This window comes from Oryctolagus cuniculus, chromosome 6 (genome assembly GCF_964237555.1).
Source record: "Oryctolagus cuniculus chromosome 6, mOryCun1.1, whole genome shotgun sequence".
In the NCBI taxonomy this organism is placed as follows: Eukaryota; Metazoa; Chordata; class Mammalia; order Lagomorpha; family Leporidae; genus Oryctolagus; species Oryctolagus cuniculus.
Window position 1 is genome coordinate 615,915 of NC_091437.1, and position 26,003 is coordinate 641,917.

Below are 26,003 nucleotides of genomic sequence, written 5' to 3' on the forward strand. Positions count from 1 at the left end.
CAGGTGCTTCTCCTGGTCTCCCATGGGGTGCAGGGACCAAGCACTTGGGCCATCCTCCACTGCCTTCCCGGGCCACAGCAGAGAGCTGGCCTGGAAGAGGGGCAACCGGGAAAGAATCCGGCGCCCCGACCGGGACTAGAACCTCGTGTGCAGGCGCCGCTAGGTGGAGGATTAGCCTATTGAGCCGCGGCACCGGCCATGGAGCTTTTCTGATCTTAAGGCTGGAGCCAGGAGCTTCTTCCAGGTCTCCCAGGTGGGTGCAGGGCCCAAGCTCCTGGGTCATCCTCCTCTGCTTTCCCATCCATAGCAGAGAGCTGGATCAGAAGAGGAGCAGCTGGGACTCATATGAGATGCTGGCACTGCAGGCGGCAGCCCTATGTGCTACCCTACAGTGCCAGTACCCCAAAGCCCTGTGTTTTAAAAACGAGGTTTATTTCTTTCTCCTGCTTGAAAACAGATTTAGCAGCAGTCACATACCAGTACACCAACAGTCAGGACAGGCTGGGCCCTCCTTTCTCTTCTCAGCCTATACCCCACACGCTCAGAGACTGGGCGGGCTATCGGGGCAGACCTGGGGGGTCTGGGTCATCAGTGGTGGCCAGCGTGGTGTGGAGGCCAGGATGCAGTGGCTCCGTCCTGACAGCACGGTCATGATAAGGCCTCTTCCCTCGCAGACTATCTGACTGTAGGGACCGGCGATGCACAGTGCCCTTCTTGCATAGGAGTTAATGATGCCCCCATGTGTAGAGATAAACCTGCCATGTAACCCAGGAGAACGCTGTGTCGATGGGCTTGCAGAAGTCGTGCAAGGTATGTCTTGGGATCCAGTTCCTCCAGGGGTCCTGAGATGCAGGTTCACAGAGAGGTGGGGGAGGCGCCCTGACACAGGGACGGGGCCAGAATGCCTGTGAGCGGGAGAGAGGCTCCAGTGCTGTCTCAGGGCTGCCTTCTCAGGGCAGGGCTGCTTCCCCTGCTGCTGGCCCAGGGCCTCCACCTGTGCTGGCTGTCAGTCACCAGGCTGCTTCATTCCACAGGTGGGGGTGGGGTGGCCTCTGCACACCTGAACTCCTCTACCTGTCACACTTGGCGCAGTGCTAACTTAGCGGGCGGGGTCCCCTGGTGGAAAGTGTCACATTCGGCTTCCAAATCCAACAATCGTCCTTTCTGATGAAAGCAATGGGTTCTCCTGGGGCTACACAGCAGACCAGGTCCCACAGCTGCAGGCCAGGACCCTCATGGGTGGGTCCCTGGCAGGGGCAGGTCCTGCAGAGCTCAGAGCCTTGCAGGTCTGCTCCTCACCAGCAGGGGGAGCAGGCTTCCCCAGGGCCATGTGGGCATCAGGCATGGATGTTAATTGCAGTCCTGGCAGAGACTATCATATGTAACTGCCTAAATGGAATAATTATCTTCCCCATGGAGTATTTTCTACTGCTGACTCACCAACAAATCCAAGAATAAAGACGAGTTGCTCTCTTTCACATGAAAGTCACTTCAGTTACATCATTGTGTCTTTTGAAATATCTATTTTTAACTACAATCTAGTAGAATGGTAAATAAATTTATCAGTGCATATAATAAATATAATCTTCATTGCTAAATTCACTACAGATGGTAACAATATATCCATATAACCTAACATTTATTGCCAAATTACTGACTTTAATTAATTTATCTCTGGAACTTTAAAAAGTCCTGAAGTGCTTACTTTAATTTCAACTTGTTCTTCCATTTCTTTAGTTTTTATTGTAGTGTATTCCTTTTCAAGCCTAAGAAAAAGAAAAAAGAAGTAAAGGTATGCTTCCACTCATAAACTGTTATTAAATTATAATAATACATATATCAATAACATAATTTCAATTCTTCCCAGCTTATAACTTGAGATATTTATCTGAATAGTTACACAGATTCTTACAAAATAACACTTCATAAATTACAAAAAATAAGAGCCCTATAAAAGCAAAGTATAGGGGCCAGCAATCATAGAGTAGTGAGTTAAGTTGCTGCGGGCAATGCCAGCACCCTGTTCTAGGAGTGCCAGTTTAAGTCCCAGCTGCTCCCTCCCTATCCAGTTTCCTGGTAAAGGAGTGATTGATAGCCCAAGCACTTGGGTCCCTGCCATCCACATGGGAAACCCAGATAGAGTTTCTGGCTCCTGGCTTTGGCCTGGCCCAGATCTAACTGTTGTTGCCATTCCGGGAGTGAACTACCAGATGGAAGATCTCTGTCAGTCTCTCCCTCTTTCTCTCCCCCACCATGCCTTTCAAATAAATAAATATGTGGGTGGGAGGGAAGTTATGGGGCGGGGGGAAGCTATTGTAATCCATAAGCTGTAATTTGGAAATTTATGTTCATTAAAAAACAAACAAATAAATAAACAAACATCTATTAAAAATAATTGCAGTCCTGGATTTCTTAGTGGTCTGCCTGGCTGTCTTCAGCGTCACCAGGTCCTCAGTGTACACGGGGCCTCCGTCCAGCTGGACTCTGGGGTCTGGACAGTAGACAAGGACCCACAGCTGCCCCCAGGTGTCACCCAGAGCAGCCCCCATCCCCAGCTCCTCACGTATTTCCGGAACACTGGGAATCCTAGCGGGCATGGCTCTTTGTCCTTTAAACTCCCTGGGATGTCTACACTGCTGTGGGTTTTACCTCCGGGGCTGGGAGCTGGGCTGTGCGGGGGCTTGGTGGATCCTGTCCTGTGTCCTCTGCTGCAGGGAACTGGGAGGTTTTTCCTCATAGCGCTCAAATTGGGGAATTGGGTCAATGCCATCAAATGTGAACTTTTTAAATTGTTTTTGCCCAGGGTCACTTTTTAAAAAACTCAGCAGAGAAGTACACAGGTCCACTTCTTCCTTTAGAAAACATTTATTTATTTATCTGAAAGGCAGAGTTACACAGAGAAAGGAGAGGCAGAAAGAGAGAGAGAGAGAGAGAGAGAGAGAGAGAGAGAGAGAGAGAGAGAGAGATGTCTTCCACTCACTGGTTCGCTCCCCAATTGGCCGCCCTGGCTGGAGCTGAGCTGATCCGAAGCCAGGAGCCAGGCACTTTTTTTTGTTGTTGTTGTTTCCCATGGGGATGCAGGGGCCCAGGGACTTGGACCATCTTGTACTGCTTTCCCAGCCATAGCAGAGAGCTGCATGAGAAGTGGAGCAGCTGGTTCTTGAGCTGGCACCCATATGGCACTGCAGGCGGCAGCTTTACTCGCTATCCCACAGCCTTGGTCCGGTGTCTTCCTAACACACTAGCCCAGCCTCAGTGCCCTGCCTGGCGGCTGAGGGCAGGAGCCGCCCTGCCAGGTTCTGGTGCTCTCCCCCCGGGCTGGCGCTCTCCTCCTTCTGCTCCGGCCCTCGCTCTTGCTCTGTCTGCACGCGGTTACCGCGTCCCTTCTGGCTGCTTTTGCCTCTGCTCAGCGGAAACTGAGGCAGGCAGCACTCCGCTCCAGAGAGGAGTGGGGTCTGGGCCCGGCCTGGAGGAGGAGGACCCAGGCCTGGTCCTCCTGGGTGAGGCAGGGGTGCCTGCCTGTCTACCCTGGGTCGGCCGCACCTGTCTGTCATCCCCTGATGGCTGACCTGGAGAGGCAGGCAAGTTCCGAGCCCCGCGGCCCTGGCCGTGCAGCTGACTGGGTGCTGGTGCTGCTTGCTGGGCCGAGGCGCTCAGGTGCCCCCGCCTCTAGGGACCACCGTAGTGTTCACGCTCTGGGTCAAAGGCTGCTCCGACATCACCGACGACCACTGCCAGCTCCTGTCGACACCAAACATCAAGATAGGGAACATCGTCTTCCAGCAGCTCATCTGCAGCGACGCCACCCAGATCCCGGATAACCTGAACTCGGGCGCGGCCCCAGCAGCCACCCCCTTAGCCATTGCCACTGGTTTTGCGCTGTTGTGGCTGCTCAGAGCCGCCCTGGCCCCTCCCCTGGCGCCCCGGCCCCGCCCCTCTGGGACAACTCCGGCCCCAACCGCAGCTCCGCCCTCCTGCTCCGGCCCCGCCCCTCCGTGACCACCCAGGCCCCGCCTCCAGCTCCGCCCTGTCCCTGCCCCCACCTCTCCAAAGCCGCGGTGAAGCTACACCTACCAGGGTCTTGCCTGCATCTGCCTGTGTCCTGCAGGCCTGGCCGTGGTGAATGAAAGAGCCCACGGGGGTGAAGACCAGGGGCGCCGGGCGCACGGGTGCGGCCTGGAGGGAACGGGTTCTTCGCCTGAAGAGCCAAAGTGACGCCATTTAAAGAAAATAAAAGAAAAAGCAGCCTCCGTTTCCTGCAGCTGACCTGAGTCCTTGTAAAAGCAGGCATCCAGGCATTCCCGAGACATCAAAGCTGACCGGGGACAGCTCAGCAGACCAAGGGCAGCTCATAGAGATTACAAACGAGGTAACTCCCTGACCCCAGGCCAAACGAAGACCCCCCCCATCTCCACCCCCTGCCCGTTCAACTGAGAGCAACCCGGGGCAGCCCCGTCCAGTCACCAATGCCCCGTGCTGTAAGCCCCCGCTGATGTAACCCTTGGTTTTTCCTTTAAAAGCGCTCCCAAACAAAGGCTGGGCCTTCCTCTGACCTCCGCTGCATGGCTGGTCAGACGAAGTCCCTGCCGCACTTGTACTTCCAAATAAACCTTGCTTTTGCATTTCCGTATGATTGGGTCCTGATAGCTTCTTGGGGATCCACTTATCTGGACATAGTACGCCGTTAACAAAAGCCGGGGGGTGGGGGACCCGGTGTGGCTGTCGTCCTGCTCCTCTGCTCGCAGTCACCTTTGTGCACGTGCACCCCGGGCCGCCCACAGCCCGGATCCTGGCTCCTGGAGCCACACCACGTCTGGGTGTCCCGGGTGCTGCTTTTCGGGAATTCCAGGACCCGCTCTAGGTCTCAGGCGACGGGCAGCTTGTCCTCTGATGGCCCTCAGTGGGGAGCCCTATGGGAGTATCCCCAGGTGGTGGAGGCCCAGGGACCCGTTCCTGAAGGGTCAGGAGCCTGGGCCACATTTCTTACCATATCACTTCTCTTAAAAATAATAGGTCTTGCAGAAGGAGAGGATAGAGAGGAGGAGAAAGAGCTTTTGTCTGCTGGTTTAGTCCCCAAATGCCCACAACAGCCAGGGCTGGGTGAGGCGTAAGCCAGGAGCCTGGAGCTTCCTCCAGGTCTACACATGGGTGCAGGGGCTGAAACACCTGGGCCATCCCCCGCTGCTTCCCCAGGTGCATTAGCAGGGAGCTGGATTGGAAGTGGAGCAGCCAGGACTAGAACAGTGTCCATATGGAGTGCTGGTGCTGTAGGCGGTGGGTCTACCTGCTATGGCACAACGCCGGCCCTGAGGTTTTGATTTAACAAACAGATCTTGGTTAGAAGAAGGTGCAGGATGGAATCCATGCCTGTGAGTTGGCCTCTGCCCCAGCAGCCCCTCCCATCCCAGGGCCCCCAGGGGAGGGTCGTGTGTGGGGTCTGGGGGCCAGGCCAGGGGAAGGGCTGTCCCCCGTGCTCACAGGGTGCTGGCCAGGGCTCAGCACCGTATCCTGGGAGGAGGTAACTCATACCTGGGCGGCTCCACAGGCCCTGCCGTGGAGACAGTGTGGCCAGGGGTCAGGTCGAATCCCAGCCCCAGAGCCTTGGCCCACCTGTGGGGCAGGTGTGGTAACGATCGGGCCCCAGAGGGTTGTGAGGGTGTCAGCCGGTCTTCCTGGGAGACACTCAGCTGCCCCTGGGCCCCACCCCCACACCTGCCCCCCTTGTTCCTGTTCCTGCCAGCAGCTCCCACCCTGTTCGCCTCCCTTTTCTGGCCCTCGTCTGCAGCAGTGGGCTGACCTCTCCTGGGGTCCTGGAAAGGCCCATTCTTATAGCCCTTCTCTCCAACGGGTACTGCTACCTGGAAGGGGGGGTCCTGGCTTGTATGTGCAGTCCAGAAACTCCCATGCTGGGCGTGTTCATGGAGCCACACGTGAGGTTGGCACGGCCATGTCCTCAAACCATCATCACCCATGGGGAAACACCCAGGTCCCTCCCCTCACTCACTCCCTGCCACCCGCCTCTCCCCTCCCCAGCCTCTGCTGGCAGCAGTGAGAGCAAGGGTGTCATGGGGCTCCCCCAACCCTCGCTGTCCACGCTGGCCCCACACCTGGAGACAGGAGTCCCACGAGGGGAAAGGGGCTGGTGGCTTTGGGCAGCACGGAGCAGGGATGCTCTCTGCAGAGACTCGCACAGTCTCCCATTCTCCTGGCCCTGGACAAAACCCCTGTTCCCACAGACTGGTCCTGGTAGGGATCACTGTGCACCGCCCTGTTGTGGTGACGCTCACCAGGAAGGGTGGGTCCATGTGAGGGACAGGGAGCTGAAGCAGGCGCATCAGGTCAGGCCCCCCCCACCCCCCCCCCCGTGTGACTTGGGTGGAGCAGTGTCCTGTGGGAGGCTGGCTTTGGTCCATGCTTTCCTCTCCCAGCTCCTTCTCCCTGTACCCCAGCTCAGCAAGCTGGGGCCTGCACAGGTGGGGGCCTGCCAAGGGTGGGAGCAGAGGTGCTACATCCCCCAGCCCCAGGGAAGCCTGGAGGGAGAGTGGGCCTGGGCCCTCTGCTTCCCCAGTCAGGATCAGTGTGGTGGTGGACCCTCCTCCCTGTCCCAGTTCCTCATTCAGAACCTCTTAGCTTGGGCAGCGTGGTCTGTGGGCTTCAGGGTGGGATGAGGGATGTCGCAGGGCTGGGAGGAACTCGGCCTCTCCATGAGCACGGTGGCCTGGGAGCCTGAACTTGGCCATGCTTCCTTCTCCAGGGCCGGCCTTGGGTGCCCGTCACCCCGACCTTGGTTCTGCTGCTGCTGGGAGTTGACCCCGCTGCCCATCTTCCTGCCTTCAGGACTTCCTCTGGTTCTTTGTTTACTTGGACTCTGGGGGCCTCATTTGCATCCCCGACCCCCTCTTGCCCACTTCCATGTTTTCTTCCCTCTGAACTGTTTACAAATAAAACTGCATTTTGTCTTTTCTGTTGTTGGCATTGAGTCTTTCTTTCTTTTTATTTCTGCTGTAAACTAGTGAGTAGCTTTCTGCCTGGACGCACCAGCTTCTGCCTGTCTGCGTATTGATTTAAGTTGCTGTCCAGGACCAGGTAAAGGATTCTCTCCCCAGCCCCACGCCCTTGAGGCCGGAGTGCTGCAGGGAGCCAGGAAGGCCGCACCTGCGTGAGCTCCCACCGCTCGGTCAGCTCCAGGCTGGGCGTCTGTGCTCTGTCCGAGGCTCGCTCCCCACACTGAGGGCCCCTGGGGGCTGGGCCACACGGGCAGTCTGTTGTCCTGGGTGCTCTGTCTGGGCACTGCGGGTTTCTGGATGCTGTCCAGCTGGGCCGCCTCCCAGAGTTGCCCACTGTGGACACCTTCCTGCCACGTTGCTTTCCTCACCTCCCATCTCTCCACCATGTGGGCCCTGCCCACTCTGCTGTCAGCTGCGTGGGACCCAGGGCGTGTTTTCTTGGCCTCTGTCCTGTGGGCACTGGGTTAGCTGCAGTATTTTGCAGTCACAAACAATGCTTCCATAGTAGCTAGCTGTGAGCACCCCACTTTCATGCTGCTGGCCACGTGGCTGCTTCTCTGAGCCATTCCCGGGCCAGACTCGTGAATCCTGGGCGTGCTCTGCTGGGGCTCCCAGACCGCCCTGTGGGGGTGGTGGGACCTGCATTTTAATGGTTGGCCTGTTTTTGATGCCCTGCCACACCCCGCACTATCTTGTAAGTTTGAGGTCTGCTAATCTGATTGGTGAGAAGTAGTTTGAACATTTGTCTTATGTTTAAAGGAAATTATATATATACATATATAATCAATCAAGCTGTCTATAATGTCTGTGTCTCCTTCCTACTTTTTTCTGTGGGAGTTTGGTTCTTTACCCCTTGTTTAGAAAGTATTAGGAAACTGGCGCAGTTTTAGCCAGGTGGCCACATGGCCCAACCTCTGTGGTCAGGCTCCACCCCTATCTTCATGAGATTTGCTGTTCCTGCTTCCCTGCCCGCCCTTGGGCAAAGTTTTAAAAGGGCCAGTTCCTGAACACTGTGCTCTCTTGGCCCTTCCCTCCTGCGTTCTCTTGGTTCCTCTCTCTAGCCTCCTCCTCTGGTCTCTTGGCTCTCTCTCTCAGCTCCTCTCTGCTCTCTCCTCTCATCACCTCTCTCTTCTCTCCTTGCTAGCTCCTCTCCTCTCTCTCTCTCTTATACTCTCTCATTTTCCCTTCGCCACTCCTTCACTCCGGTCTGTTGGGTGTTCCCCAATAAACCCTTTCCCTTATTCTGGCGCTGGGTGTGTTTTGTGATGGCTAACATTAATATATAACAGAAAGCATTTATATTTAATTGGGGAAGCCAATATTGTAATACTCTCACCAGGGGTGAGATTCTAAGTTTATCAAAATGTCATAATATTTTATCTTGCTTAGGTTATATATCATAATTATGATAGGAAATTAAAGAATTACTCATATTATCAGGGCTTCATGAGGGTTAATAGAACTAATGCACATTTGTAAGCGCCACAGCTGAGAAGCCAGTCATCACGAACAGACGTGGGCAGGTGCGTGCTGCGGCCTGGCGACTGCTCCGTGTAGGTTTGCGGTTGAAGTTCTGGCATTCCTTGCCTTCAGGTTATGGTGATGGCTTCACTTTGTGTAATTTAACTTTTCCTCACTCCGTAGGATTTGGGAAGATAGAAAAGTTCGTCAAAAATGGAATTAAAGATAAGTTGAGGGGCCGGCGCTGTGGAACAGTAGGTTAACACCCTGGCCTGAAGTGCTGGCATTCCATATGGGCGCTGGTTCAAGACCCAGCTACTCCACTTGCAATCCAGTTCTCTTCTGTTGCCTGGGAATGCAGTAGATGATGGCCCAAGTGCTTGGGCCCCTGCACCCGCATGGGAGACTCGGAAGAAGCTCCTGGCTCCTGGCTTCAGCCTGGCCCAGTGCTGCCATTGTGGCCATTTAGGGAGATTCTCCCACCCCATCCCTGTAACTTTGCCTTTCAAGAAAAGAAAAATAAATTTTTTTTTAAAAAAATTACGTTTGTTTTGGTGCAAAACATTTTTGAAATCCATGAACAAGGACTGGCGCTGTGGTGTAGAAGAAAAGTGGCCGCCAGCAGTGCTGGCATCCCATATGGGCGCCTGTTTGAGACCACCCAGCTTCTCCACTTCCAATCCAGCTCTCTGCTGTGGCCTGGAAAAGCAGTAGAAGATGACCCAAGTCCTTGGGCCTCTGCACTCGCATGGGAGACCCTGAAGAAGCTCCTGGCTCCTGGCTTTAGATCAGCACAGCTCCGGCTGTTGCGGCCATCTGGGAGTGAACCAGTGGATGGAAGACATATCTCTCTGTCTCAGCCTCTGTCTCTCTGTAATTCTGCATTTCAAATAAATAAATATATTTTTAAAAGATTTATTTATTTATTTGAAAGCCAGAGTTACACAGAGAGAGGAGAGGGAGAGGTCCTCCATCCGCTGGTTCACTCCCCTGATAGCTGCTACGGCTGGAGCTGAGCCGATCAGGAGCCAGGAGCTTCCTCCGGGTCTTAAAATGCGAGTGCAGGGGCCCAAAGACTTGGGCCATTTTCTACTGCTTTCCCAGGCCACAGCAGAGAGCTGGATCAGAAGTGGAGCAGCCGGGACTTGAACAGTGACCCATATGGGATGCCGGCACTGGAGGCAGCAGCTTTACCCGCTACGCCACAGCGCTGGTCCCATTAATAAATCTTTTTTTAAAAAAGAAATCCATGCCCAGTTTTCCCAGAGCATTCATTTTCCACGGACTTTTTGAGAGCTCCTGGAATGCCTACGTTTCCAAGGTTCTCTTGCTCCCCCCAGACTCACTTTCTGAAGTACTCGTGGTATTGGGAGACCCGCCACTAGGTGGCACCATTGCCTTCTGCTAAGCGGAAATCTCCTAACCTGGAGTTACACTTGGCGGACCACCAAGCGGTAAGTGCACCTGCTGATATAAATGCGGTCACCGTCGGGGTGCCGACGACCTCCCCGCTCCCTGGACAAACTCCTCCGCGCTCTCCTGCCCATCACCCACCTTGCTGTCGACACCGCGGACCAGACCCGGGCCCACCCGGCTGAGTGCGGGCGGCAGCTGTCCTGGGCAGCGCTCTTCTCCCGGAAGCCGGCAGACCCTGGTTGAGACAACCGCAGGGTGTCCAGCAGGCCCCCGGGTCCCGTCTAGGACGGCTGCGGTCGGTGGCCGGGCCTCTGAGGCCCTCACAGAAACTCGGCTATGCCGGGCGCGTTTCCTGTCTGGCGTCTTCCTCAGGCCCGCTCCGGGAGGCGCGTGCCCGTTGCTCTGGGCGCGGGTCACTCGCTCGCCCCCCAGGGACCGAGCGCAGCTTGCCCGTGGATACTGTCGCTGACCTTCATCCAGCCGAGGGTTTCTGGTCTTTTGTGCCAGCACGGTGGCTCCAGGGTGACTTTCTGGACAGGTGTCCGCTGGGTCCCTCCGGCCGCTCTGAAGCAGCCACTGTCGCCCTTTTGCTGGTCGGTCAGTCTGCTGGCCGGCTCAGGGCCGTGCCCAGCGGGCCGGCTTGTTCAGCGTCTTGGGCACACAAGGCCCCGCAGCAGGGGCGCTGCTGTTGGGTCAGGTGTTGTGGGGAGTGTAGAGAAAGCAGTCTCTAAGCAGCGAAAAATCTGGGGCTATTTTAAGATTGAGAACCTCAGGCTTGCGAGCGAACGACTCGCAGCGGCAGGGAAGCAATAAGGAACGCAGGGGCGTGCACAGGGCCCACCTGCGCTCCTCCGTGCTCACGGGGCACTGCAGGCCGCCGCCCTCCTCACTGGCGCCCCCAGGGGCTGCTCCTGCCGCCGGGAGCTGTCAGTCTGTGGCTCCGTAACTCCCCCAGCCCCCGTTTCCTAATCTGTGAAGTGGGAGTCACGGCAGAACTCACCCGGGTGTTGCTGCGAGACGAGAGGTGGGGGGTTAATGCGGGACAGTATTTAGAGCAGATGTTCAATACATTAACTGAACGGTCATTCTGCTAAGGACATCAGAAAACAAGACTGCCATCACCTTCTGCGCTCCAGGTCCCCCTCGGGCACCCTGGCCCCGCCCACACCCAGGCTCCTCCCACACCCGGACCAGCCCACACCCGGCTCCTCCTACACCACACCCCCGGCCTCCTCGCCGCGGCTACCAGGGAGCAGCCCTTGCTGCCCGCTGCTCCGGGCCTCTGCTAGAACGTTCTTCCCGCGTTCTGTGGCCTCGGCCCCCTGGTTCTGAGCTCTGCTCCACAGCCCCTTTCCCAGAGGCCCGGAGGAAGGGGTGGTCTGGGGGCCCCGGGGCCGCCCCCCGCCACCTGGGTCTCGCCCTGCCCTCTCCCACGTCTCCTGGACGCCTCTGGCTTTGTGCTTGCACGCTGCTGGCGTGTCCTGCTCCCGGCCTCTGGAGGGGACGTTTGTTGATGGACGTCCCCAGGCCTCAGAATGCGCCTGGTGTGCACGGGGGACGGCACCCGCCTTCTGAGCCTCCAGCCTCGGCCGGGCTGGACGCCGACACCCCGGGTCCCTGGCCTGCCTTGCCGCCTGTGGCAGCGTGGTGTGGGACCGCCCAGCCCCCCAGTCCCCACTGCTTGCCGCGTTTCTGGGCGCCGTTCCCCCACAGGTGTGCTCCTTTGCAGCTCTCGCCCCCAGTGCGCCTGGGCTGCCGACGCCTGAGCTCCCCGGTATTTGGCTTGTAGATAAATCCGCACACACACACACACACACACACACTCCCATTGTTGAGGTGGCAGCTCCTGTAACATGGGTCAGCCCCCGCTGCCCTTCCATCTCCACGCAGAGCCTGGCCTGCTTCCTCCCCTGCCTGGCTCCGGTCCAGACAGGGGCGCTGTCACTTAAGATGCACCTCACCTTTGGAGGGAGGCAGACGGCCTGGGCTCCCCCTCAGGCTCAGGATTCCAGGGTGAATCTCGGTGCTCATCCAGAGCGCCTGGTGTGAGTTTCGGCCCTGGCTCAGACTCCAGTGCAGACCTGGGAGGCGCTGGCGGTGGCCTGGGTGAGTGGGTGCCTGACACCCACCAGGGACACCTGGGCTGAGTTCCCGCCCTGTCAGCAGTGTCCGTACCACCCAAGTGTTCTTAAAGGAAGGGGTTTGCAGTCTCAAAACGCACGCCTGGAGAGCAGCTCGCTCACTCCCTGTCTTGTGTTAGTTTTACTTTTCTGAGTTTCATTTTCCTCCAGGAATGACAGTGATGTCCGAACGGGCGGCCTGTGTGGGCTAACTGCTGAGCTGGGACGCCGCAGCTGGCGGCAAAGGGCAGAACCACAGGAAATCGGCGCACCCGGCGGCCTTGCTGCTTCCTGCTTCCCCGGGCACAGCCTCAGGAGCTGCTGGGCCCCCGCTCAGGCTTGGTGTCTGCAGCCGGTGTTTCCTGGAGGGCCGCTGGGCCCCCGCTGGCCTTCCGGTGCTGGTCAGGTCTTCCTCTAGAGGCCACCTTTAAAGCTGCCTTCCAGCCGTCTGTTTACCGAGTCACGCCCACAAGACCCCCAGCAGCTGCCGGGCTCCAGCCAGTCTACCCATGTGCACCAGCTGTGCCGCAGCAGCCCTGGGCAGACGCCCCGCCCTGCGCCACAGCCCGGAAATCTGTACCCACACAGCGATTTCGCTGCGTTCTGCTTAATTTCACCCGCGTGTGCCCTCCTGATCCCCCGGCACCTAGTTCCTCGCAACAACATCATTGAAAGCCCTGCTGAGAGCCTCGCGTCCCATGGCCTGGTTTTCTTCATCCAGCCGTTCTTCTGCCGTCCCAGACATTTTTATGGCTGGCACTCTGTCAGACACACATGTGATGGTGCAGCCAGCTCGGCTGTAAGGAGCTGTTAGCAGACGGAAAGCCTTTTCCCCATGAAAGGGCTGGGGGAGCCGGGGCTGCTGCCGGTGTGGAAACTGCGGTTCCCGTTTCGCAGTCTCTTGTGCAAGTTCTGCAGGACCCTGGAAAGATGACACGCGCTCAGCGCAGCCCCAGGAGATCCTGGCTTTAAACTGCCCCAGAGATGAACAACTGCGCTGTCACTCTCAGCAAAGCTCGGGCACGGTGTGATCTCTGTGTTGCGCTGCTCCGAGGGTCAGGTGCACAGGTGCCTGGCGCTCCTGAGATCAGAGCAGAAGGAGCTTGGCGGAGAATGAGTGGGACCCCGTCTGATTTTGATGTCCCTGTGTCTTCTAAAGCGTTGCTTTGTTTTCGATAAGGCTTAATTTTAACCTGGGACATGACCTATGAGGCAAGAGAGAAAAAAAGAAAATTAGTTGGCAGAAGACTATGGTATTTCCAAAGCAGAAGCACACATGGGCAATAAGCCTGGGAACGGTACTCAACATCCTCGGCTGACAGGGAAATGCAAACCAAAACCACAATCACTTTACCCCAGCAGGGACAGCTCTGAGAAGGGCAGATGGCATGGTGCTGTGAGGGCGGGGAGAGGCCGAACCCTCCTGCACTGCCTGGATTACCAACGCGGCAGCCACGCTGGGAAACAGCCCAGTGTAGAGCCGCCTCTGACACAGCAGGTCCACTGGGGGGTTTAGAAGGCATCTGTCACAGACACCTGCACGTGTGCACGAGAGAACACTCGCAGCGCAGCACAGAGCAGCACCTCGTAATCACACAGAAACAACTCTGCTCCTGCACCCTGGGCATAGACGACTATTTGTCTAGGGCTGGGGATGGGCTGAGGGGTCAGATGGAGAGGTGAATGTCCCTTTTACACTGATTTGTGAACATACTGCACACCATTCAACTGAGCGTTTTGTTTTTAAATTTTTTACTTGTTTTGTGTGTGTGTGTGTGTGTGTGTGTGTGAGAGAGAGAGAGAGAGAGAGAGAGAGAGAGAGAGAGAGACTAATGTGCTGGTTCACTCCCAAAATATGTACTAAGGCTGGGTCAAGCTGAAGCCAGGAACCTGGAACTCCAGTCAGGTCTCCCATGTGGGTGGCAGGCACCCATCTCTTGAGTCATCACCTGCTGCCTCCCAGGGTGTGCATTAGCAGGAAGCTGGATGGAGGGCTGGAACCCAGGCACCAGAAATGGATATGGGTGTCCCAAGCAGTGTCAACCATTATGCCAAGTGCCTTCCCCAAATTGTGTGTTCTCAATGGGTGAGTGACATGGCAGATGGCATATTTCTGTGAAATCATGGCTCGTATTACTCTATGCATCGAGAACTATGAGAAAATAACAGGAGATAAGAAGTCAGCATGTCAGGTTTCAAGGTTGTCAGAGCAGGGCAAGGGTGGAGGGACTCCTGCTGACTGAGCAGTGCCACCTGCTTCTGCTGTCTGTGCACCTGAGACCCGGGCTTCACGGGGAGGAGCCGTTTCCAGGAAAGGTGAAGAGAAACCCAGAATCCACAGGCTCCTGTTGCCACCTGCTTCTGCTGTCTGTGCACTTGCGGCCTCGGTGACAGGTACCTCTAAGTTGGTCAGTCCTGTAGCAGAGTGCAGCAGGAGCCACACAGGCACAGCAGCCCACGCCCCCTGTGGTGCTGGGATTCATGGAATGTTCTAGACAAAACTCAGGCAGCCCAGGAACACCTAGCCTTCCCTGTAATCTCCCAGCTTCAGCTCCATATGGCAGCTCCATAATGGCCATGATGTTCTCACAGACTGGCCCAGAGATGTGGCTCCACTGCCCTAGCCCCGCTGTACTGACTGTAGGGAAATGGGGTCTTGTGGCACACCAATGAATACATCAGCAGCTGCCTGATGGTGCCTCCGTTGGACCCCATGCACTTTTCCAGCTTGGTCTGTGGACTTCTTGTCTACGCAGACCCAAACAGTCCTGTACCTGCCCGTACTCCACAGCCACCAAAGTTCACCGATCTTGTGGCTCACAAGCTTCCACCATCAGCAAATTTCACACTCAGAATATTTCAACAGAAGTTTTAGAAAAGCCAGGTTGAAGTAAGACTTGAACTTGCACAAAGAAATAATTGCTAAAATGGCATTTCTCTGGACTCTGTATCTCTGGCACGTTCTCTTTTGTCATCAGCAAGACCTTAACAGAAGTCAGCCACTGGGCACACAGCTGCCATTCCCCACACACTAGTGAGGCAATGGCTGGTCCTCAAGGAGATTCCTTATCTCAGCTGCAGCCATTAAAACAGCCCACACCCCTCCTCTCCATAAAGCGTGAGCAACACCTGGCTCCCAAACTTGTCCAGACAGGTGAGTGTGGATTCCTCCTTGTCCTACACCCAACTATATTCACAGTGGACAGCTGCTGTGCACCCCACCCCCATACCACACACCCATCTCCTTGGAATGCAGACCCTGGGCCTGACATTCCAGCTGCTGTGTGTGCCCGGTATTCTAGAGCATCCTGCTTGTGGTGCAGAGACAGACGCAGTCAGCAGCTCATGGTTCTCACGTGTGTCCTGGTTAACATGTGTTCCTAAAACATTCACGTGTGGAAGGTCTAATCCCTACTACATCCATGTGACCATACTTGGAAACAAGGTTTTTCCAGCTCTACTCACACTGAGAACAGGGGATTAGGTCACAGAGGACGGCTATGTGAAGCACAGGAAGAGAGGCCGCAGGGAGACCAAACCTGCGGATGCTGGGATCACACCCTCCAGCCTCAGGATTGTGGGAGAACAAATTTCTGCTGTTTATGGCCCTTCACTCAGACATCCCCAGCAATCTAATGTGTTGGAAGATCAGAAGACCAAGTTTTCCAAGAAAACTTGAGATTAAGAAAGCAGCTAGACGAGGTAAAATGTGGAAGATGACTAACTCACAGGTGTGTGTGAAGCTAGGACTCTGTCACAGACATCTTCCTCAGAGACGTGTCCGTGGTGCTGAAGCTGCCATAGACACTCGGGGTTGAAGGTCTAACAGAAGGGATTATCACATTTCATCCCAAGGACAGGGATGACTTTGCTCGCTCTGGTCATGAAACCTGGGGTGGGGGAGTGTCAAAGGCTCACCGCCCAGCCTGGAGCCTCAAGACCTGGTGTTTTAGAGGAGCTCAGTGCAGGGAGCTGCCTCCTCCTGGCCACCCAGCCTGCGTCCACGGGAGCAGTGTGAGCTCCGAAGGATTTTCTGAGCCACGAGACCCAGTACATGACCTTTAGGAACCCGGTGCGGGGAGTTTCACGCATGTGAAGGGCTTTGCCATCGGAAGAGGGAATGAGACAGTGTCAGCCCTCAGAGCTGCTCACGCTGCTGGGCATTTTGTGGGCAGGTGCCTGGCTTGACAGGTTTTCCACTTGCAAAGCTTTCACAAGGCTCCACAGGTGCACGCTGAGAACCAAGGTCCCGTGGTCAGGCTGTTTGCAGATGCAGATGCCAATGGGTGGGCAGGAACAGTGTGATTCTGTGGGATTCTTGGTTTCTCTCTGCCTTTCCTGGAAATGGCTCCATTCTGAGAAGCTGGGATCTAAAGCACACAGACCCCAGGGAAATGGCCTTCCCCTCCCTTATGCTGCTGAACTTCGGAACCTGCTGAGGTGACTTCTTTTCTCATATTTCTAGGTATATGGGGCAATAATGTTTAAACAGGCACACTATATAATTCACTGGGTTAAATGCGCAGATGCACGGTGTGTGGTATCTTCCCCAGAGTTGTGTGTCAGCACCCCAGCAGCCCCTGCTGTGGAACCCAGCCCTCCATCAGACTGCTGGTCAGAGAGCAGCGCTCAGCCTCACACCCCTTCTGAATACACACTCTTCAGTAAGCCTCAATGGCTACGTGGATTCTGCCAACCCAGGGAGGAATCTTAGGCCCTGACCTTGTGAAATTCCATGAGCCCACTTCTTCTCCAAAGTCCAAGGGCAAACTTTATGTCAAAAAGGTAGCAGCAGTATCTTTGTTTCAGGAAATACTGATTGTGTTTTATCTTCTTTCATGTCATGTCAAAGTGCACAACAAGAAGAAAAGGCCAATGTCAAGAAATGCATCCCATAATGCTGAAGTCTGCCGTCATACGCTACTCCTTCTGTCACCTGTTCTAAGAGTTAACAGAGAACCCTACACAACGGAAATTGCATTCTTAGGTCTATGTAACAGGAGCAGTCATTCACCAGCCAATACCATCCAGTGCCAAGCAGGGGTCAGCCCGGTGGGCTCTGAGCCTGCAGTGTGAACCAAGCAGATAGAAATCCCATGCCCCAGTGTGCTGAAGGGGAACCCACAAGATTTGTTTATGTAACAGTTAAATTCATTTAAATTAGAAAAACCGCCTCCCAAACTGAATGCTGAACAGTAGACCAAGAACCACACATCAGACGACAAAAGATGGACACCTTTCCATCAGAGGCACAGAGGCAGTTGATATAGATACAAAGGGCTCCGAAACGCTGGGGAGAAAGGAAGTTCATTTTGGTTCAACAATTTTGAAATCCACTCATCGTTTTCTCACACTATACTTTCTCCAAGAGCTTCTGGCAGGGCCCTCGGATGTGTTTTGCATATGAATGTGAGTCCATATGTGTGAGTTGCACAGACATAATGATGGCCATGGCTTTTACTAAAAAGGCTGGATGCTAATCCGTGGACTGCCAAAGGGCCTGGACATGGCTCTGATGGGAGCCCCACAGCCCAGTAAGCAAAAGCGAAACCTCTGCTGACAAGACCAGCCCTGCCCTGCCCCACCAGGGCTGTGACCCACCCCCATCTTGGCTTTTGGTTTCTGAGGCACTCAGCCCTCCACCTGTAGCCACAGCTTCCTTCTCCAGGTCATAAAATGGGAGCAGTGATAACGGCTGGCACGGGAGGACAGTAGAGCAGGGGACCTGCCCCCAGAAGGCCGCGCTGTGGCCTCACTCTGCTGCCCCCACCCTCTTAGCTTCCTCACCCCCTCAGAGCCCTCTGCTCACATGGCTCCACCCCCAGCTCCTGGCTCAGAGGAGCAGCCACAAAGCGACATCTTGGATGGCAGAGATACCACTGTCCCCTCCTGGGGAAGCCCAGAGCAGCCCTGCCCCTGCCTCTGTCAACCTGGTGCTCTGGACTCAGGGCCTGGTCAGTCTCATGGCCCCACCTACTCCACCCACAGGGGAGGTCTGGGCCCAGACCTGGGCACTGTCCCTTAGGGCTGCCCCTGGAGCAGGCAGGGGAGCTCCAACCCAGTTCCTCAGATTGGGCTTTGCCTCTCCTCCTTCACACATGTGCTCAGCCTGGCTGGGCAGGCAGAGTGGCCGGGACTCCTGGCTCCTGCCCTGCCTTGGCCCCGGGTCACTGGCTGTCCAGAGTGAGGGACCCTCTTGTGCCTCCTGGTGTCCCTCTTCACTGCCTGCCCCTGGGTCTCCCCTGCCTCCTCTGAAAGCAAGGTGTGCGCCAGTCAATCTCCTACCAGGGCTGGCACACACAGATGCTCAAAAAAGAGGGACACCCTGGAGAGAGCTTTGGTGGCGGGTGCTGCTTGCTGTATGCACTTTGCATGTTTGCTCATGGAAGCCTCATGCCTCCCTGCATGGTCACCTCGTCTTGTCCTTACTCACCATCAGGGAAACTGAGGCACTAGCTTACGGGCATTGCAGAGCCAGGACGCAAACCCAGGCTCCCTGGCCACCAAGACTCCAGCCAGGAAGTAGAGGGTGGGCCGACCCCACTCAGCACCAGGGCCTTGGAGCTGGCAGGTTGGCAGAGCCCAGGCCTCCCCCAGACCCAGCCAGGTGTGGTGCTTGTGCCTGGGTGGCCAGGACGTGGGCCTTCTGACATTTCAGCCATAGGCAGAGGCCGAGTGCCTCAGAGTGAGCCCCCAAGGCAGCCTCAGTGACAAAGCGCTGGACTGCCCTGGAAAGGGTGAGACAAGGCAGGCCCTGGCACGGCGCCTCTGCCACGTTCCCGCTGGCACTCCTGCCTCCGGAGCCTCTCCTGAGGGCCCCACCGTGGGCCTAGGGGCACCACTTCCCCTTCATCCTGGGGCCCACCCTGAGCCCTGTTGCAGCCTGAGAGGGCTGGAGCAGGGCTGGTGCTCCTCAGGCGGTCCCTTGCCATAGCAACACCTCTCCGAGACACAGACACTGACACTCCAAGATGACAGCCTGCAGACCCGCGGTGTCCTCAGTCCTGGATCCCACCCATGCTTCTGGGCACTGGGACCACCTGAGAGCAGGAGCCATTCCATCCCAGACACCTGCCTGCACCCGCTGTTCTCAGAAGCCCCTACTGCCTCTGATTCCACCTGCCCTGGGAACCTCCAGCCTCAGTCCCTAAACCTTAACCAGCAGCTGGGTGCTGAGTCCCACTGAATCCTTAACCAGCGGCTGGGTGCTGGATCCCACTGAGCCCCAGGAATGGGGTGGAGCAGAGGTGAAGACTGGGGCCTGCTGCGTTTGTCAGCAGCTCTGCCTTAGCTGTGGCCCATCTCTCGGCTCCTCCCGCTGCCATCAGTGCTTCCACACCGTGCACTGGCAGGGTTCAGCTTCTGATGAGAATTGGATTGGCTTCAGCCTTACCCGCATGGCAGCAGGGGTGTAGAAGCAGGTGGCATCCGACCTGGTGGAATGTTCTGCCAGAACACAAGACAGGCAACTGTCAGGGTGACCAGACAAGGCATGGAGCCCTGGACCGGGCACCAGTCCCACTGAGACAGTCTCTTTCCTCCCCTGAGAAACAGTCCTCAAGCCCAGCAGAGCCACCGCTGTGGGAAGTCGCGAGGCCTCCTGCCGCATCTGCCTGTCTTTCTGTGTGTCCTCTGCACTCTGCTGGCTTGGACTGTGTCCTCACGAGTCTCCCGGGGAAGAGCTGATGACTACAGCGGTGTAAAGAAACAGCTCGGCTGCTCCCCCACGCTTCAGCAGGTTCTAGACTGGATTCCAACACAGCTGTGACCTGTGCAGCTCCATAGGCCCCACAGGCGGCCCCTGTCCGGGGCACTGACAGGGCTCATGCCCTGTCGGAAAGCAGCCAGCACACTGCCCCCTCCCTGATCCCTGCACAGCAGGCAGCCATGTTGGACTGCAGGGGACCCAGCAGCTGCCCAGGCCCCTTCCCCATGGACACTTGATCTTATCCTGTCACCCGGAGAGCCTCAGGCTGGAGGGGGCTCTGGCGGCAAGGAATCCTGAGGAGCTGTTCCTGGGCGGGAGCCCCTCCCCTTGAGACAGTCCTGTGGTCAGAGGGATCTGATGCCCTGGCCGTGAGTCCTCAGTGGCCTCAGCAGGAGGAGGAGCTGCATGTGCTCATCCTCCAGGGTGCCCCACTGTCCAGGAGGCCCAGCCTGAGCCTGCCAAGGGCTATGAGACATTGACGCTGGTGCCCAGTGTGCGGGATGAGCCCACCCTCCCTCGACAGTGAGTTCCAGCAGTGAGTTCAAGCTGTGATCTGTCTCTGGCTGCCATGCTGGGTGAGGGTGCAGCCCCATGCCAGCTGCCCTGCACCGGGACAGGCACGGCCCACACGCCCTGAGTCTTCCCCTCCGGGCATCACCACATCCCAGGAAACCGAGGCCCAGGGCAGTGGGCGCAGCCTGGCTCCCCGTGGGCCTGGTCTGTGGCATGCTTGGCTCCACGTCAGGCCGGCTCCAGAGCCTGCCATGCCCGCATCCCCCGGCTCTCTTCATGCAAACAGTTCTCATGTGAAGAAGGAATAGACAAGAGTGTGCTTGCTGTCTCGAGGCCATGAGAAGCTAAGAATGTGGTGGAGGGGGTCCCTGGAGGGCTGTATCTAGTGTGTGGGTGTACACACACACACACACACACCTGTCTCTGAGGCAACTTGTGTTGGCTGAAGGCTACTCTGGAAAACGAGGTATGAATTCAGAGTGAAACAAGCGCTCCCATTTCCTGAGCTGCACCCTTTACCAGCCATCTGTTGCAACAGAGGCTGGGCTCCCTCTCGGGGCTGCCCCTCCCTCACTTCCTGCTCTGGACTTCAGCAAGGCCCAGCCCCCCTCTGCTCTCCACCCGGGCCTCCAAGGAGCGTCCCCGGCTGCAGGTCAGGGGAGTGGCTGTCCTCATAGATCAGGAGACCTGCTGGACTTGGGGCTGGGCCAGTTCTATTTGCCCAGAGCCCTTTACCTACAAGGAAATTTAGTGGATCTGGCGCTGGGCCAAGATTGTAACTCTCCACAGTGCTGGGGGGATGCTGGGCCTATAAAGGTAAGAGTGACTGAGGGGTGGGGGAGAAGCTCAGCAGCCTGGTCCTGTCCACTCTAGGCCAGTGCATCCTGCTCCCCCGGCTCAGAGACCTTCTCTCGGAAGCCTCGAAGAAACCAGCGGTGAGCATTTCCAGTGGTGGGTGGGGGGCTGTACAGGAGGGCAACTTTGAAACTGGAAACCTGTGCTGTTAGCTGAGGGCCCAGCCCTGTCTTGGCACCCAGAGAGCTGCTGTCAACCCCTCCTCAGAAGCGTGACTGCCCCCTAACAGCTCCCACACCCGAGCAGGGGCTCTGCGTCCTTTCCCTTTCCATGTCCCTCACGAGAGCCAAATATAGCACAGAGCTGGGGCTCCACCAGTTCTCCCCTGCTGAACGAATGGAGGGGGGAGGGACGACTGGGCGGCACTGGCTGGGCACCTGGGTCGCTGGATAGCCCTGACCCCTACGCTCTCACTTGGGCTTTGAGCAGGTGTCCAAGGAGCTGCTATGGCCTTGTCCCCCACCAGGGCATGTGTCATCACCACCTGCATCCTCACCACCTTCCTTTTCAGCACCGTGGGTAAGGAGTGCATCGAGGGCCCCTTTCTCCTGGAGCAAAGGGTGGGGTGGGAAACAGGTTCCTTGGGGGTGCCTTGGCCCGGCTTGGGACTTAAGGACCCCAGGCCCATTGTCAGAAGGCACAGCTGCTAGAAGTGTTACCTGATTGGGGGTGGCTTCTGCCGCTGAGTGACTGTTTGGCCATTGTCTCCTTGGGTAGAGAGTTACAAGTGCACAGAATGCTCTCCACTGCAGTGCACTTCCGGCTTGCAGGCAACATGTGAAGCCACTCAAGGCTGCTTCCACTACAAGCAAGAATTTAATGAATCAGGTAGGTCCTAGCCCTGCCCACGTCGGGACACGCTCAGAGCAGCCGGAGCGGGTGCTCAGAGGCAGGGGTGCCTTGCTCAGAAGCAGGATGCAGGGGCTCTGCCCTTGACCTCGTCTGTGCCCTCTGACCTCCTCACAACATGTCCAGCCTGGATCAGGGTGTGGGGTGGGGTCCTGGGCAGTCCAGAGGCCTCCACTCCTTTTCCAGCAATTCTCTCAAGTCGTCCCTCCACTGCTTCCTCCCACAAAACGGACGGTGCGGAAGGGCCTTGGAGGAGTGGAAAGGCCGGGGTGGAGAGGGGGGCGACAGAGCCCCTGCGGACACGGGTCCTGCTGTCTGCGGCTCAGACAGGAGCTCTCCTGGGGTTCGGTTCCGTGCAGGGAAAGTCCAGCAGTCCTCCCAGGAAAAAGGCTGTTCTTCCAACACCTGCACCCCACTGGCCTTCTCAGCAACTCTGGGGAATGAGCGGACATTCGGGTACGACCTCCAGTGCTGTAGCAGCGAGCTTTGCAACCAAAAGGACGTGTTCGGTGCGTGCCACTGCCCGCCCTGCTCCCCACCCGCCTATCCCCATCCACGGCTTTCAGCCTCCGTCCTCTGGGCTCCTTCCTGCCACCCAGTCGCCCACTGACTGCTGCCGATGGCCTCTCCTCCTTGGAGCAGCGTGGATGGATGCTCTGAGTGCAGGCTCTGGGACCCCTGGGGGCGTCCTCCCATGTGAGTCTGCAGCTCTGCCACTGGTCAGGGGTCTCCTCTCCTCATCACAGAGACTGTCTCCAGCCAGGGCAGGCAGGAAGAGGGAGAACTCCTTCTGATTACATTCTCCTACCCAACACCGCCCACGCCAGCCTAGCCATCCTAGTTAGACACTTTCCCTAGTTTTTTATTTTTTTGGTGGGAGAAGCCCAGAAGAGTCCTGATCTGGGAGGTGGCAGACACAATGCTCCTGGCCCACTTTCCCAGTCCACTCCGTTGGGAAACATGCGTCTCTCTTCACCCAGTGTCTCAGAAGTCACCAGACCCCAACGGTGTCAAATGCCCTGCCTGCTACAGCGAGGAAAGTGTCTTCTGTGGCACCACTGACCTGCCCTGCACAGGGCGGGAGACAAAGTGCGTGGAGGTTGTCGCCACAGGTATGAGCACTCCCTGGGCAGGCTGGGGTTCACCTTCCTGAAGAACAGTGCCTCAGCTGTCTGTCACTGGGTAACCAAGCATCCTCAAATGTGGCAGCGTCAACACAACACCTTGTCTGCAGGTCCAGAGCCTGGCAGTGGCACAGGTGGGCAGTGCTAGCCCAGGGTCACTCCCGAGGTTGTCATGAAAGAGTGAGCAGGGGATGCGTCCTTGGCTCACTCATCTGGACCTGGGCTTCTTCACCAGGCCTGCCATGTGTCCTATGACCTTTCAGCTGGCCTCCTGCACAGCAAGTGATAGGAGACACGGAGGGAGAGAGTGAGAGGGGACTGCAGTTTTAAAAACCCAACCTCAGAAGTGACTTCTGTTTGTGCCCTGTTAAACACACAGACCAACTGTATACAACTCGAGAGGGGTCTGCACAGGGAACGATCTGAGCACCGAGGGGTGGAACAACTGGGGTCCTGAGAGAGGCCGACCACCACACCAAGCAAGGGGTGGTGCTGGGCAGAGAGCTTGGATGTCCCTCCAAGGTTGGAAGGAAACGCTTTAGCAGGAGGGGGAAGGGGGAAGAGAGGGGAGAAGTAGAGGGGAGAGAGGAAGTGAGAGGGGAGGAAGAGAGGAGAGGGAGGAGGAAGAGCGGAGAGGAAGGGAAGGAGAAGGGAGGGCAGGGTAGAGGAGGGCAGGGCAGGGGAGCAGAGGAGAGGGGTGGAGGGGCACACAGCTGCTGCTCCCCACTGCAGACTGAGGCCTGGAATGGAACCTTGGCTCACCGGCAATGAGAGGTAACACTACCTCACTTCTAGTTGCCTTTGTCACTGCCACTGCCCCTCCCAGCCCCTCGACGAGGCCCTAAGTTTTGGCCTGGTGTCATTCTGAAATCCATAGGAGTAATGTTCTGAGTTTCAGAGTGTGATGAAGGATGTGTGTCCCATGCAGGCAGGAATTTTTCCTCTAGTATTTCCATGGTCTTTTTTCTTTCTAGACCATGCACCTCAATGGGACACTGTCTCTGCTTGTCTCTGACCAACTTTTAAAATGTTTTGTGGAATTGTGGTGTTTCAGGAGATGGCTAGACGATGGAAGAGAGAGAGTGTGGTGGGAATGAAGGCTAGTTAATGCTTTTCTTATGGATATTTTTTAAACTTCTTTTTAAAAAGATTTATTAGGCCGGCGCTGTGGCTCAATAGGCTAATCCTCCACCTTGCGGCGCCGGCACACCGGGTTCTAGTCCCGGTTGGGGCGCCGGATTCTGTCCCGGTTGCCCCTCTTCCAGGCCAGCTCTCTGCTATGGCCAGGGAGTGCAGTGGAGGATGGCCCAGGTGCTTGGGCCCTGCACCCCATGGGAGACCAGGAAAAGCACCTGGCTCCTGGCTCCTGCCATCGGATCAGCGCGGTGCGCCGGCTGCAGCGGCGGCCATTGGAGGGTGAACCAACGGCAAAGGAAGACCTTTCTCTCTCTGTCTCTTTCTCACTGTCCACTCTGCCTGTAAAAAAAAAAAAAAAAAAAAAGATTTATTTATTTTAAATTTAGAGGTACACAGAGGAGAGGCAGAGAGAGAAAGGTCTTCCATCTGCTGGTTCACTCCCCAATTGGCTGCAATGGCCAGAGCTGTGCCGAGCCAAAGTCAGGAGCCAGGAGCTTCCTCTGGGTCTCCCATGCGGGTGCAGGGGCCTAAGGACTTGGGCCATCCTCCACTGCTTTCCCAAGCCACAGCAGAGAGCTGGGTCGGAAGTGGAGCAGCCAGGGCTCAAACCTGTGCCCATATGGGATGCTGGCACTGCAAGTGGTGGCTTTATCTATTATGCCACAGTGCTGGCCCCAGAAAATGTTGAAGGAGGGCTTGAGACTGGCCCTTTGGCAAGAAGAGCTGCAATGGAGGAGGAAGGTGGGGCATCACTCAGGATGCCGAGGGTTAGGGCTGCCGCAGAGGCACAGTCTCTCCACCCCAACCCTCTGCACGAAGTGCACCCTGTGCACACACACAGGTCCCCTAGCCCGACCTTCCAGGAAGCGTGCAGCCTGGGGAGAAGGGGTCTGAGGGGCAGGAGGATCTGCAGACCTCCGGTTTTAGCAAACACCAGACCTGCCCTCTGGCCTTGTTCCTCCCTCACTTCTCTCCCCTCGTCGGGCCCCCAAGGCCTCAGTCTCAGCCCGGCTTCAGAGAGCGGCATCTATTTAGGGCCACTCCTAAACTGGGGAGGCGCTGGGGTCAGAAGGAAATAAGACTTGGTCGGGGTGGGACTGGAGCCATAGCTGCTGCCTTTCAGGGAACTGTGAGTGCATCTGTCTTCACCAGAGGGAGCAGGAGTGACCTGGGATGTAGGTGCGGCCGGAGGAGAGGGACACTGACTCCTGACTTTCTCCTAGCGTTTGACGGCTTAGCCATGTACGGTATGGGCTGTGCCACTGAGAATGCTTGCAACTTGAAGGGTCAACAAGTGTTGTCTGGCATAAAGATCTGGACCCGCTGCATAGACCCCAGCAGTGGGGGCCCTGCCCTGCTGTCTGCCACCTCATCGATGCTGTCCAGCCTCTTCCTGCTCAAAGTCTTCCTGTGAGCTCTCAGGCACTGCCAAGCCCATGATCCTACAAACCTGAAGATGCTGGCGTCCTCAGATGTCTCCCTTCCCCGACGTCTACCCCTCCGGGCAGAATTAAAGAGCCGGTACTTCTGTGCATGTGTGTGTGATGGCTTGTTTGTACTTCAGTCAAGGAAAAAGAGGCCTGCTCTCTCTTCTAATGGCTTCTTCACCTCAAGCAGCCCCACTCGAGGGCTCTGGGTTCCTGGCATTTACAGGAGTCTGAGTCTCCACTTTGTCACTCAACCCTCATCCTCAGCACACGTCCCAGGATGCACCTCTGTCCTGGTATTCTTGGTTTCTGCTCCCAATCTTGGACTGCGTTGCCGGGAGACTCATTCTGATCGAACGCTTCAGAGCCCAGGGGTCCCTGCTCGC

The 26,003-nt window shown here is 56.8% G+C and overlaps 1 protein-coding gene and 1 long non-coding RNA gene across 2 annotated transcripts; one reads left to right on the plus strand and one right to left on the minus strand.

Annotated features, from left to right (window-relative positions):
• Positions 1 to 1,622: 1,622 nt before the first annotated feature.
• Positions 1,623 to 11,038, minus strand: LOC103346163 (uncharacterized). Its single transcript, XR_011389402.1, has 4 exons — positions 10,023 to 11,038; positions 4,075 to 4,198; positions 3,570 to 3,741; positions 1,623 to 1,766 (listed from the first exon to the last, which is right to left on the minus strand). It is a non-coding gene; the product is annotated as an uncharacterized lncRNA (long non-coding RNA).
• A 9,963-nt stretch (positions 11,039 to 21,001) lies between these two features.
• On the plus strand, positions 21,002 to 25,724 carry LOC103345961 (protein RoBo-1). Its single transcript, XM_051839473.2, has 6 exons — positions 21,002 to 21,160; positions 21,510 to 21,599; positions 21,798 to 21,908; positions 22,289 to 22,438; positions 22,910 to 23,041; positions 25,414 to 25,724. Exons 2-6 carry the CDS (start codon positions 21,527 to 21,529, stop codon positions 25,602 to 25,604), a joined length of 657 nt encoding a protein of 218 aa, XP_051695433.1. The 5' UTR covers positions 21,002 to 21,160; positions 21,510 to 21,526; the 3' UTR covers positions 25,605 to 25,724.
• The last annotated feature ends 279 nt before the right edge of the window (positions 25,725 to 26,003 follow it).

Coding starts and splice junctions, on each gene's coding strand:
- LOC103345961 (XM_051839473.2), top strand. CDS start 21,527: ATGGCCTTGTCCCCCACCAGGGCATGTGTCATCACCACCTGCATCCTC. Junction 21,600..21,797: donor CTTCCTTTTCAGCACCGTGG/GTAAGGAGTGCA, acceptor CTCCTTGGGTAG/AGAGTTACAAGTGCACAGAA. Junction 22,439..22,909: donor CAACCAAAAGGACGTGTTCG/GTGCGTGCCACT, acceptor CTCTTCACCCAG/TGTCTCAGAAGTCACCAGAC.